The following is a 14,759-nucleotide window of genomic DNA, read 5'->3' on the forward strand; positions in this document are numbered from 1 at the left end:
CAAGCCGCTACTTGACGTTTAGACGCCCTAGTATGACCGGCGCCACTAATGGCGCCGCTGTTTTGCCACCGGATTGTTTGTCCATCTTTTGGGGTTTAAAAAATCGGTTAGGGTAAAAAATATTAGGAGAGTTAGTGCTGTACTTAGGAATGGGAATTGGGTTTAAGTAAAGGGTGGTACATATAGGCCTGATTCTGACCATTTAGGTTTTGTTCCGACGAGTTTGGGAGTTATTCCAAATTAGACGTGATTACAACTATTAGGTAGCCTAATAATCCTATTTCGTATAATTCCAAACTATGCTTTATTCTGACGTTGATGTTGTTCTTATTTCGGTCTTATGGCTGGAGTAGCGAAGGTCTAGATACAAAAGTAGACAATTTGGTTAGGTCCAATCAATACAGTTAAATATTTTAAAATAGTGCGAATGCTACATGTTTTGCAGGGACGTGCAGCCAGGCGAGGCAGGGGAAGCACTGCCTCCCCTGCCAACATCTGGCAAAGCAAAATATATTTTAAAGACATGTTTATCGCACAATATTACCACAAGGCAGAGGTGCAGGTTCGATTCGCTATGAGTGACCATTCTTAATCAATATCTCCGAAGTTCATGACGAAGTATGAAGTGTGTCTTGTTTGGCAACGTCAACAAGAAATAATGTATTTTAACTCTACAAGGACCTTGTAAACACATGTGGATAAGTAAAGTCTTATTTTATTTTATCAAAAAGTTACAGGAAGAAATAAAAATATCATACTATTATACAAATTAGCTAATGCGCAATCAACCCACTGTAGGACATGTTGTAAGCTGGACGTAACAATTATATTTACATTTTAAGGAAGAAAATAAAACGCACATCGGGTATTACTGTTCATCAATCTAGCAAAAGATAGTTCAAACTTTTCAACAAGCTAAATTCCGCTTAATGAAAATTTGGGCGGACTAAAAAGACGGAACATTTTGGTTGACTAAACGAAACGCCGTGACAAAGCCATTGGGATTGTTCCGGCTGAAACGATATGTATGGTAAGCCTACACATACCAAAAAATCACCGCAAAATTGCCTTCTACTGTTCTTCTGGAATAAACCTTTATTTTTTATTGTATTTTAGAACTAGCAAAGCCGCCCGACTCTTCCCTGTTTCTGTTGAATTTTCGCCACACGAAAACATCCCGACTGATTGAGAAATCTCGACAAATATATAGGCTATGAGATAAAGTAGCAGAATTGCATATTTGAGTTTAGTACTTGAAGCAAAACATTAGTAGCAAAAGTAGATAACATGGGCATTCAATAAAAAGATTACTTACGTTATAGATTATGGGCCTAATCAAAAGTTTTTTGGGGGGTTTTGCCATAGCCTACCTCCAAAACATGAATTGGGGTTACGAAAACAAAATGCACGTCCGTAGTAAACTGTCCACAAATGGAGACAGGCTACTGACAACTATTGTGTCACTTATTGGCCCAGAACCATGCTATAAACTGAAACCAAAACCTTTTAACAATTTGACGTTACAGTTAAATTACTCAATAATGGGGCTTGAAACTTAAAAAAAAAATAAGGTTAAATTAGTTTTTGATACAGAATATCGAAAAGGAAGGTATGGATTACCGTTAGAATCGTTTATTCACAAAGTGCACGCACTTAATACGTTCGCAGAATAAAGAAGCGGTCACTTATTTAGTTGAAAACCACGGCAAAGAAAAATATAACGATACTATTCTTTTACCATACAAAAGCGACTTTTAGAAGAACACTGCGCGATTTTGAAGGCGAAATTACAAAAACGAAAATGAACGATTAAACCTTACTAATTGGCCGCAAAACAACAGCATATGCTCAACGACCGCGATTTGTTTCAGGGAAAACAAAAATATTATGATATTTGGATTGCTGTATTTAAGAGTACAATGACTATATAACATGAAACATCAGTGTGTGGATCTGAAATAAATTACGCTATCAAATCGATCAATATAATTAATTTGCTTTTTTTAGCGGGTAACATACTATTAATAATAATGATTAAATATGAAAATACAAATAACTTGAAATGCACAGACGACAAGCAAACCAAAAAAAACAGACCACACAAGCTTTAATTTCCACCTATTGAAATAAACTACAATTGTAAATCATAAAATATGTATGAACTTAATGGCTTCGCATATAAATAAACGGTAGTGTTTAGAAAACATATTACGCTTATCTGCATCCAGTAAACACTTGTCTGTTTACTAGAATAAACATAGGCTCAATACTATAACCTAAATAAACCTAAGTACCCGACCCTGGTGAAATTTGCCTGTGTAGGTGTTGCTGATTGCGCCAAAACCAGGAAGCCGCCTTTACGGCGTTTAACTGTGGCATTGTTGCGCAATTGCGCATATTGCGCAACTGACATGGTACAACAAAAATGACACAAAAAGTTAAACAGGTTCTTCCGTTAGCTTGACTTGAAAGAAAGGACGCCACACACAAAAAAATACATCACTTCACAGTAGACGACAAGAAATGATTTTCGTAACGGCAAATTCGTTTTTGGTATTTACGTAAAACGCATTTTACAACAAAGCTTGCAAATATATAATTACAAATTAAAACAACTGTAAGTTTAAACAGAGTCAACGAATTAAGACTTCGCAGTTCTTGAAATTGCACTAGAATCGCGATTCGCAGCGTCAAGGCACCATCGGTTAACGCAACAAAAAACACAGTACCGTATTTGTCGAGTTGATTTTGTGGTTTAGACGCTAAAGTCAGGTGTGAAAAACACTGTAAAAATGCACGGTGCAAAAACTTTTTTTAACGTATTGAAAGAAACCGCATCGTTTTGTATTCGTAAAGATGGCGTATTCTGTAGCATTAAATTCGTTATGAAATATATATCAAAGTATTTACTGAGATCGAAATTATAATGTTCTAAACTTAAAGTTCGTGGTCAGCATTGTCTTTGCAAGGAGTGTGTTGTAATGTTACTTATCGACACAATGAAAAAGTCACGGAACAGCGTTACGTTTTGGAAACATAAAATATAAAGATAAACTTGGAGAAAGGAATTCATACACAGCGCAAAACTATAAACAGGTTTTACATTAGTGCAGGCACTTTTTAGTCAAATAGGGTGAAGTTATGCTATGGATACAGAATACCATAAACTAGTTTTGAAAGGTGTTGCAATTAGCTGGACATATATGAAGACCGAATCGCGCACATACAGATGGAATCTGACTAAATTCTTGAAGTTAAACTGTAAATACATCAATAGACATGTTGACTTTGGAACATTTTAAAAATGTAATATCACTGCTAGAAAACAATACATAGATCGCCCCATACCACCGTTGCAGGAAGTCAGTTTCTAAAGTCAGTTTTCCTACTTTGCTCAAAAACGAATAAAAACTAATTTTTCATGGCATGATTTTGAATAAACGTCTAATATTGAGGCATGGTAATGTATAATTAATCGATCTTCAAGTCAAATAAAGCTATTGGTGTGTAGCAAATGTTCTGGTTTTTCTTGTTAACTTAAAATCAAAGTGAAAATTGTGGCACCAAGCAAAGTGAAGAAGAAAAAAATAGTGTATCATACAACTGTTCCAGCCAGTTTCTTGGTTGAAATATCTGCAGGTGTAGGCGATTTGTTTTGCTGAATAAAAAATAATTCACAATATGCATCACCTTGAAACTTTTTGTATTGTAAATTTATTTTATAAAAACATTTTGACACTTACCGCCGGCCTTTTCCAAACTTGAAGATAGCCGTCCTGGCAGGTTGTTATAATACAATCTTGCAAAAATTTAATTCCCGTCATACGACTTTGAGAAATCTTTTTGCAAACCAATGGCTCCAGTAGGGGCGTTTCTTTAATTTTTGGACAAAGGTGTGTTCCAAAGTTATCTACCGGCTGCATTACAAAATAACAGTGTGTTAAAACATAAAGCACTTTTAGATGTTTTTTCTAGACCAGTGCTCTTCAACATTTTTTGTTATGGCCACCCTTAAGGATATTGTGACAAACTCATGCACCCTATTTACTTTTCTAAACTTGTTCCATAGCATTGGGGACAGATGTGAATTTTTTTTGTGATGATTAGGATGAAATAAAGGCAACTTAACAATTTTCTTCATAACAAAGAGAAAAAGCAAATAATTCAAGGTTGTCCTGGGACTGGCCCACAAATCTAAAAACTCATGTTGTTGAGGTAATTTACTTCTTCTGGGGCCTAGAAATACCACTGATGACCAGTGCTAAATGTGGAAAGGCACAGTTTTAATTTACCAGGGAGAAATTAGTTGCGTAAAAGATTTTAAACAGGCGCAAATTCGGGCTACCTTAATGTAATCATAAAAAAATGTTTGTTTTTTTACTAAAATTCTCTTTACAATAAAGGTATTAAAATATTTTTAAAATTAAAAATCTTTCATGTGACTGGAAAGGAAGACCCATCAGCCTTATTAGAATGAAGAATTGCACTTCTGTTGCCACAAACATAACTTAGACAGACAAGTTAGCTAAAATTGTTTTTTTTTTACCCTGCTTGACTATTAAGCTTAAACAAATAATTTCTCAAGATCAACAGAAATGTTTATTGTGTGGTATAAAAACAAGCATCGTCAGTTGGTTTTTACATGGCCAAATACACATTTCTGCCACTTTTAAGAAATTATTTTATGCTTTATAACTTTTTTGCTAAATAGTGCCAATTTTATGACCACATTGGAAACAAACTAAAACAAAATTACTTACAGTGATTGGTTGACACTTTTTGTTTGACAATGTATATTTTGAACTTGGATTAGAGGTGGTTGCACGGAAACTAAACGGAAGGCTTGTGTTTCTTTTGTGCTCTTTTGCTTGTTTTCGCTTTCGTTCATGTGCACCCAAGGTTGCAAACTTCTCAGTGACTCCATTTATCACAGGTTGGTGTTTAGTGGAAACTGATTTTCGCTCTTTGGTGGTGCTGATTGTTGAATTTGCTGAGCTTGATGTGTTACTGGAATGACCAGTAGTGACTAGTTGCATTGGATCAATAATTCCTCCTGAAGTGCTGTTATTATAATGATATTGGCTAGAACTGCCATTACTGCTGTAGTCAGAATAGGTGGATGCGCCATTCACCATCATCTCAGAGTCTGTTGTAGCAGAGCTGTTGTAAGCTGGGGTACAATCAACTCCACTGCTGCTGCTTTGTCTTTTCTTCTGCATTCCCACTTTAGGGTTAATAGGGGGAGGGTTGCGAGAACAAAATAAAATATTTTCGTCTAGTTCCCACAGACACATGTGAGTGTCCTGCCCCACTGAGCCAAATCTATAACAAATAGGGGGAGCACAGGGATCAAGTCCTATGCTTAGTCGGGAAAATTTTGAAACATTGCTGTAAGTTCGTAATCTACGCATTGTACTATGTGGTAATAAACCTGCTTCACCATTACAATTTGTTCTTGTTTCATCGTTAGACTGCACAGCACCTAAATTATCTACATGGTCAGTGCCCTGGCTAGCCATGTCACAACTGGTGTTGTAAGAACAAGGAATGTTGTTTGAAGAGTCCTGGCTTAAACAAGTCAGATTACCCTTTGGATACATCTCTGCCACACTCGCCATATTGTAAAAAGTTTTCAACTCGTTGTCACTGGGGATGAAACAGCAGTAAGGGTCAAATGCAACATCACTGACCCAAGACTTATGCCCATAACCTCTGGCAATGACACATTTTTCACAAAAAGAGTAAACAGAAACAAGATCATCTTCACCACCTATGGCGATATATCGTCCATCTGGGCTCCATGCACAAGATAGCAGGCCACCGAAGTAACTTTTTGTGTAACCATGCATTTTAAATGTTGACATATTAAGAATGCGCAAGTAGCCATTCTACATCAAAACAAAATGGAAAAGTTTATAGATAAAGTTGTTGATAAATAAATCCCATATTACAAAACAAACTTCAATGTGCTTATGTCCTATATCAGGGGTCAGCAACCTTTTTCTAGTCGCGGGCCAAAACCAAACTCAGAAAGGTCTCTGCCGGCCGCACAAAATGTTAACTAAGAATTGTGTTTGAAATGTTAAAACAACTGTGAATCAGGCGAGCCATCGACATTTTTTTGCACTTAAAAACGTGTTTAATTACATTTACAGAGGCAGTAAAGTGTTGACGCAAAGCGCGAAAAAAGGATTTGTTTGGTTTAAAATTTGAGTTTACACGTTTCATCCATAATAATAATGAAAAGTGTAATAAAACTACTTTGAGGGAACACGATAACATTTAAAGTTAATCTATCTCAGTATTTGTTAACCGTTTTAAGTCAATGCGCACCTGGCAAGCAAAGCGAGCGTAGTTTTTTTGGGTATACCGGTATTTCTTTTCTTGCAAGTTTTATTACATTCCCGAAAATAAAAAATAAAAAATGTTGAAAAAATATATGTCCAATATTTTTGAATAGGTTTTCCGTTTTTCCGTGACGCACTTGGCAGCCTTCCACGGCGCAACGGTAATTAATCTCTGATCAAGTTAAAAAAGCAGCATTAAAACGTAAACAAACCAGACGTAGAATGATCATTAAAAAACTTTTTTCGCAATTACGTATTTAGAATAGTCAAAAAGTATGTGAAATGGACTCGTGTGTATTTTTTCAAAGAGGCGGCGGGCCGGATGAATTACATCGGCGGGCCGGATCCGGCCCGCGGGCCATAGGTTGCCAACCCTTGTCCTATATGCATTTTTCTTTAAGTACCTGCAGTGCTATCGCAATAAAGAGTCCGCATGGAGAAAATTCAAAACACCGCACACCTGACCCATCAGAGGACATTATCCATTTGTATAGTGGATTTTTAGAAATCACATTTGCACTATTGCCATTGGTACTGGTTGTTGCAGTTGCCTTCAGTTTGAGTGACAAAATGGAGTACCCTTCGCCAGACCAGTGTGGCTGCAAACAATTTAAATTTAATTCATTAGTGAAAAAAGTACACCTTTAAAAACAGAACAGCTTAAATTTACAGAACACATAGTCCAGAACAAATTATCAACGATCTACAGTACTTGTGGTTGTTAGCTGTTGGGTTACCTGTGAATGATACGTTGGTGCAGCATTGGTAGATGGCTGTGACACATCATATGTGTACATGCAGCCACTTGAATGTGAAGAAAGCAAAACATTCTCACTGTTAGGATACCACTTGACACAGGTCACCAAAGCCTTTTCAACAGATCTCTGGAGACATATTTGCATGAATTAATATGTACATATTTAATGTAAAGCGGGGTTTCTTAATGTTTTTTGTGTTCTTTCAACATTTGAAATAAAACATACTTGCCAAGGTTAAATGGATATTTGCAAGTTTTAATATTTGTTTCAAGTTTAATATATCAAAAAGCAAATTTGCTTAGTGACATTTTCCCAGCAATGTAAAGTAAGTGTGTTGCAATAACTGAGTTATTTTGTTTGTTACATTTTATGATTTTTGAAAATACTGGTCACTATTAGGGATGTTAGGTACAATAGCTGATCCTTCGATGTGAATCCAAAGTTGATTTGAATCCAATTATGCTGTTTATATCTAGTAATTGGAACTAATATAATTTTTTTGTTTTATTGTGGAAAGTTTGCTTTGCCTTTGTTGCAAAAGTAACATTCCATCATAAAACTAGCAAAGTACACTACGGTTACTCAAGGTCAGTTTAGGCCAATATTCAGCGAGATTACGCAACAGGCAATAGCAATTTAGCATTTTTTGCAGCAAATAATTTAACAGATCACATTTGTAGTAAGGTAAAACTAAAACCCAATAATGTATTAGAAAACATACTGAATTTATGAAAAGTTTATTGTGTTGCATTGCATACACCAGGGCGGCAAAGTTGGGAGTTAAACTCAAGACTCTGAACTTGACGGAGTCAGTTTGTTTTGCTGGAGTTGGACTTAAGACTTTAGTAAGACTATGTAAAATGACGTGAGACCGGAGTCCAAGGTGTGCATTACCAATTTCTAAACTGATAAGCCCACAAACTGTAAATTGTAAACATGTAATAGCAAATGGTGCTAAATATCCACCTTATTTTAGTTACGTAAATGGATGAAACACATGCTGTAGAGTTGGACTCAAGACTCGGAAGTAGAACTGTGGTTTCAAATTTTTTCTTTTTTACAAGTACAATAAACTTACATTTAAAGGTAAAAATCGCAGTGCTAAATCACAAATCATGGCTGAAATGTCAATATCGATTTAATATGCGGTAAGAAACAATACCACCCTAATATTAAATGACACTTATGATCGGATCCAATATCCGATCTTAACTTAGATACGATATTATCAGACATCCCTACTGATGTGTAAATTCTGGTGCATACATTTTGCAATTTCCTTGCATTCATGAGAAAACTAACCTTGCATCATACAATCCACTGGTCTAGGACAAAATTTTTGCTGAAATAATTTCGTATTGTTTGCAATATATTATTTAACAGAATAATTAATTACATTTGTAATAAAGTAAAAAAATGAGTATTTTTATATTTAAGAAACATTACAAAAACTAGTTTTCTAGCTCTGACCTATGAATATTATGAATTGACCTTCAATGTAATTATTTCAAATATAGTGATTTCAAGTAGGGCTTGTTTTGGTGAGCTACATACAAGCAGGGTGCAGCAAACAATTTAGTAACTATCATTATTTGCTGTATTTTGAATGCCAAATATATCCCGGAGCTTCTAAGATCAGTATAATGATCCCAATTTTTTACTTTAACAAAGTTTTCGATTGAGCACTTTGCGCATTTTTTCCAGCTTAAGCAAGAAATTTTGGGCACATGTTCAGATGGTAAAAAATTAGGCACAGCGTGGCTACAAAACACAAAATTTATATAAAGAACACAAATATTCATATCATTCATATCATAAATGGCTATGCATGGCAGAACTTGTGTACACGTAATACTTATTTCAAAACCTATTTTTCAGTCTCACTATTAATTAGGGCATATGTAGAATTTTATTTTCTCTTAAAAAAATATATATATATAATATATGGAGACATAGTTTACATCTTCATTCATAATTTGAAGACTCAGCTTGGCTTTGACGTCTATAATTTGAACTTGGCCGGCAGTAAAGCCAACAGCAACTTTAACACTTTCCCCAGTTGCAGAAAAGCAATTAATATCATGGCATGTTGGAGCAACACCTTTATATAACCTTTTATCTAGGACATCAAGATGCTGATTAGGCTGAAAAACAAAAGCAATATATATTTGTACACAAGATCATCGCTAATAAATTTGCTAACTGCTAGTGCAGTATTATCGTTGAAAACTTGTTTATTGCCTACTTGTTTAGCCAGTTTTCAATTAAGCTAAACACACTTAGCAATGTTGGTCAAACATGACATCCCAGTAATACCGGAGATTGTGAGTTTGAACCCGACTTCAGGAACCAGAGGTTGTGAGTTCGAACCTCACTTCAGGCTAGTTGTTTTTCTAGCCTCGTCTTGCATGAACTATAATCCTAATCAACCAGCCTAAATTTTCGGTAAGCCTTTCCGAAAGCATCTTGTCTAATCACCAACAAAACGCAATAAATCTTGGAAAATGAATTTTGTGAATCTGCACATTTTCATTAAAACAATGTGTCTCGTCTCCTGTATAGTCTTATTTCGTCATTAAAATTGGTTCCTATGTGAAGTGTATGCCATCCTGGTCCAATATAATGACAAAGATAAAGTGGTAATCTACTCTGCTCCTAATAAAGAAATGACCTATGCTCCGTCTGTCGTTAAACAATTAAACTTCCACTAATACAAGTATTTATTTATAATACCGGATTTTAAGTAAATCTTGCTGACAAAGTAGTGCTTCTTAACGATTTTCCTTCTTGGCATAACTATAAGCGAGAGTGCACTTTTTAGTGTAGCAATATTAAAAGGGCCTAAATATATTTTCAGGACATATCATTTTTTGAGGAAATAATTTTTTGGTTGGGTAAGTTTTAGACCGATTTTACATTGTAGAACCATTAACTTTTTAAAAATTACGTAAAGATGTCGATACAGTTTTTAAGGGTTTAGAAGTCTACCCCTGTAGGGGCCCTTAACTAGGGTACAAAATCCTAAAATAACAATACAGTCAACAAACAGCTCTCGACCACTATCGACAGGCATTGTTATGTGTTGCGAATATTACCTGTATTGTTCCTAAAAGCAACAAGGAACTGACACCATAGTAAGCCTTTTCACAGTGGCGCGAATATGCGGGTTTACCCGCATACTTAGCCCGCATAGTTTGACGCACAAATTGCGTCGATACGATTGACTGAGTTTTTGCAGGTTTATTCCTGGCAAGTTTAACCCGCTGGTAAGAGGTAGGTTAATGTGCATGCCATGCGGGCTAGCGCAAACTGTTTCGAAAATATGATTTTGAAATCAATGTATTTAGGCAAATTGTGTTTTTAACAATTGAACTAGAATACTCTATATTGTGAGAAGTTAACTGTAATATAAAAAATCGATCCGAATTGATATTTAGTTTTGGTCAATTAGGAATACTCCTGGCCCAGCAAGTCAGAAAGACAAGGTACAGATGTTGTCAGCATGTTCTTTATACGCAGAATATCTTTTAAAATGAGTGAAACTAAAAGAGTGTACTGGCCAAATTAAGAAATATTAATAGCACAACCCTAAGAAACCAAATAATTTTCACAAATCTGCAAAATGAGTTGGAGAACTGTTCTTATAGTTCTTTGACGAGATATCTTTCTCATTGATAACATTAGTTTTCTGTCACTTGTTGTTTTTTAAAATACATTATTAAAAGGTCACTCAAATCAGGTAGCTGTACAGCATAATAAAGTGAAGCCAGTTCACATTTGAAAATAACTGTAACAATACTAACATATAAACAACTGTTATAATTGAGTAATAATATTGTGGAAACATCTGCAACACAGTTAAACAGCGCACATCTGAACCTGCTTGTATGCGGGTCAAGTCCATGTGAATCGAAGCCCTTAGCGCGGATAGAAGAGAAAACGCCTTTTTCTTTTTTCATGCGCGCTAACCCGCATGACCTAACCCGATCATGAAAAAGGCTTACTGTCTTTGCCGGATAGTGACTGTTAGAACGAAAAACGTCAGTAGAGCGACCTCACAATAGCAATTCAATTAAAACAGGCTGTCGATAAAGTGACTGTATAAATGGTGACAGCAATAAAACAGCGACTGTAATGATAGCGACTTTACTGGCTGGTCAGAAGTGGATTGCTCAATTTTGAGTTAGCATGAGAGTTAAGTTGTTTTCATTTAATAAAGTGCGCAAAATTTTGAAGCCATTTTAAAATGTGCACACATTGTTTAAAAAAAGTGTGCACATTTTTAAAGGCATTTTAAAACGTCCGCACATTTCTGCGTGCACATTTTTGCTAAAAATCAACAATAGAAAAAGTGTGGTGATGTCACTGTTTTAAATGAATCACTATCATGAGGTCGATCTACTGACAGCCGCCTTTCTAAAAGCCTTTATTCGGAACCCAAGCCATTGTGCCTACTGAACATAATCAACTAATTGTTGGTTAACAGAACACCCTATTAAGGCCTTATTGCTTCTCAGCATTGCACAATGGTGGCGACTTGTTGACTATGTTGGCCAAAAAAACAGCCACAAAACGAAAAAAATTGGTGCACAAAAGTTTTTTAAAAATATATAAATATGTATATAATTATATATATTTATTTTTATTAAATACCTTTCACAAAAAAAAAACAGATGGTCAGGGGCATATTCAGAAATACCAAAAAGGGGGGTTCAAAAATTTCAACTTAGGGAATTCACCGTTTTTCCGTCTGACGTTAATGACGTCATAAAATAGTGATTGTAATTTGTAATGACGTAATAAATAAATAAATAAAAAAATAATCAGAAGCCGTTCATTTAACGTCCAGCAAAATCGAAACTTTTCACGCAAAGCAAGCAGGTCCGTTGGTGACAATCCTGCTAGGCGCCAGCTGCAAAACCGCTAAATATGCAGTCGTTAACTTTAGGTGAGAAACTAAACCAAGACCGTGAAATATGTGTGATTGATTTTGATAGCCATGTACGGCAGTACGCTAAATAGCAAGCAGGTCTCTCGCCACCTGCAATACTAAACAAAGAACGTTTTCCCGGGTGTTGTATTACATTAGCGCAACATATGCGCCGGGCTGCGTGCGAAGTCAGCTAAAATACAAGTACGTATTGCAGACTTACACCAACATCGGATATTAGCGCAGACAGTGAGGAACATCATCTGCGCTTAACTCAACATGTTTAGCGAGAATAAACAAAAACTGTTTGATTTATTGTTTTTAATTGTCAAACACACTTGCTGATCAGCCAACCTGAACAAATAACCATAGAGAAAAAAATCCTGAGTTTACGGTCGACTAGACAAGAAACAAAAAACGGCGTTGTGCGTTTCATTTTGGTTTCACATTAGCTTAAGACACATGACCTAATTACATCAAAAATATTGCTGCTTAGGACGGTGAGTAAAACCCTGACAAAAATGAACAAAAAACGATAATATCACTAACAAAAAGGGAGGGGGGGGGGGGGTTCCGGACACAAATATTTCCAAACTAATCTGCTCAGCAAAATATTGTTTCTAACTTTAAGAGACTGCCTCTCATGGAAATATTGAATTGTAGGACTTTTTACTTTTTATAACCTGTGCTACTGGCGGCGTATATTGCACTATCTTAATATAGTTTTCTCACTAATGAAATTTGCTTACTAATTGTGCATGTAACTAATTCTAGGGTATTCAACAATAAAAAACAACAACAGGGCCTCAAAGTTGCTCTGCACAGTGCACACTCACACTCACGTTCAACACCCATGTATTCATATAATGTTCCAGTCTTAAAATGCACATTGGTCCAAAAGTTAACACTTAAACAAGAAGCCTAAATTTCAAATTAATTTGCAAATACGGACAGCTCAAATATTCTAAATGCAGGTTTGCACCAAACTTTGTTCATACCTGCATAAGAGACTTGTGAGCAAAATAGAAAAGGTCGCGCCCTACAGTAAAGCACACTCTATCTTCTCCATCTTCTGCGCCATTTATTTTGGAGATAGAAGTTTTCACAGTGGTTGAGGTAGAAGCTGGACCCTAAGATCAATTGGTAAATATATATATGGAAAAATGGTATATAGGTTTCCGATCTAACAATTCCAGTATACTTTTAATTAATTAATGACTTAAAAAATATATTTTTGAAAGGGGGTGGCATTAATCATTATATATATACTTTCGTTTAAGAAATTAATTGCAAACCAATTTGCTAATAACAAAACATTGTTAACATTCTAAAAAACTGCTAGTTGAAGCAGTTTAGGTTGTTGAATTTTTTACCCATAAACTCTTTATAAATGCAGTTTGTTGGTAACATATGGTTAAAACGAGTAGTAAATTTTGACATTTTTGTAAAATATAGCTTTACACAGTGCTTTCTAATAGTATAAACTAGACGAAATACCGGCGTTGCCTAGGTTAAATATAAGTTTTAATAGTTAATCTAACTGGTTAAAAATTATTACACCTACAATAACCACAATAATCTACGAAGTCTACGTGTATTTTGTCTAGTTAAACAAAATGAAACAATCAATCATACTGTGGGCTCTTTATCACTATTGCACATTACGTTGTAACATGTTGAACTGCTAGCCTTATGTTATAGCCCATGATTATGGAAGATAATTGTGGTAATCAGCATATACCCAAAAAGTAATGTTACAGATAGCATAAGATCTTCAAAGCATAAATAATGCAAACATACTTTTTTAATGGGAACACCCATGCTTAATTTAGTTTTCAGGACTACATAGATAATACTTACATACATTGAGCAACAAACATACCTGTGCTACGTATGGCACTCGACGTGAATAGAAATGTTCTGAGATAGGCATTTGCTTATATACTCCTTCCCGGATGTTAAACCGCACTTTCACATCATTTTCTTTACCCGAACCCTCCAAAGCCATTATACCAGGAATGTTGTACAGCACATGCAGAACACATTACTGACCCATATCGCCAGGTTAGAGAAAGTTTTTCAGGACATTTAAAAAGCTGCAAAAGTTGGTAACAACACAATATCTGTATAAAACAAAACAAATTTCAATATTTATAAACATTTAAAAAACATATAATATAATAGAGGCAATACTAATATGGCTCAATTTATTATATCTTTTATAAATATATTTACTTAACTTAAATTAACAGTCTTATAACTTTAAACAAATTTTGGCGCTGGTCTAGAATCCTACCACATTATTAAAACAACGCACAATATTTGAGTTAGGGTGTCGGTTAGTGTTTGGGTGAGGGTGGGTCAAGTATTAATATATTCATTATTTAATAATAATACTTGACCCACCCTAACCCAAACGCTAACCCCGCACCCTAACCCAAATAATTTGCATTGTGGTAGGATTCTAGACCAGCGCCCAAATTTTATACTGCAGTTCTTTCTTTTTTGAACCTGCTAAACAACAAATATGCTTTTTGCATTTTTTACAACATAAACAGTAAAACATAAAATATTAGCACTTTAATTAAAACAAATCATGCTTTGGGGTTTAAACTTGTAGAAAGCAAAACTACAATGATGTCCAAATACATTTAGATTATTTACAAGGACCCAAAATAAAGCTAAATTTGGAAACAGACAATTGCCAGCATGATAATCAATTGG

General features: G+C 35.2%; 1 protein-coding gene across 1 annotated transcript; it reads right to left on the bottom strand.

Moving 5' to 3' along the window:
* Positions 1 to 1,622: 1,622 nt before the first annotated feature.
* On the bottom strand, positions 1,623 to 14,149 carry LOC146140519 (WD repeat-containing protein 20-like). The gene is made up of 8 exons (XM_083393123.1): positions 13,918 to 14,149; positions 13,034 to 13,165; positions 9,067 to 9,249; positions 7,085 to 7,231; positions 6,752 to 6,946; positions 4,761 to 5,888; positions 3,744 to 3,917; positions 1,623 to 3,658 (listed from the first exon to the last, which is right to left on the bottom strand). Exons 1-8 carry the CDS (start codon positions 14,041 to 14,043, stop codon positions 3,596 to 3,598), a joined length of 2,148 nt encoding a protein of 715 aa, XP_083249249.1. The 5' UTR covers positions 14,044 to 14,149; the 3' UTR covers positions 1,623 to 3,595.
* Between the last annotated feature and the right edge of the window lie 610 nt (positions 14,150 to 14,759).

Source organism: Ascidiella aspersa, chromosome 6 (assembly GCF_963924565.1).
Source record: "Ascidiella aspersa chromosome 6, kaAscAspe10.2, whole genome shotgun sequence".
NCBI lineage: Eukaryota > Metazoa > Chordata > Ascidiacea > Phlebobranchia > Ascidiidae > Ascidiella > Ascidiella aspersa.

Bases quoted from the DNA above. Each gene is read 5' to 3' on its own strand.
- LOC146140519 (XM_083393123.1), bottom strand. From the start codon at position 14,043: ATGGCTTTGGAGGGTTCGGGTAAAGAAAATGATGTGAAAGTGCGGTTT. The intron at 9,250-13,033 runs GTATGAACAAAG...TTTGTTTTTCAG, and splicing joins CTCACAAGTCTCTTATGCAG to CCTAATCAGCATCTTGATGT. The intron at 6,947-7,084 runs GTAACCCAACAG...AATTGTTTGCAG, and splicing joins CACCAACGTATCATTCACAG to CCACACTGGTCTGGCGAAGG.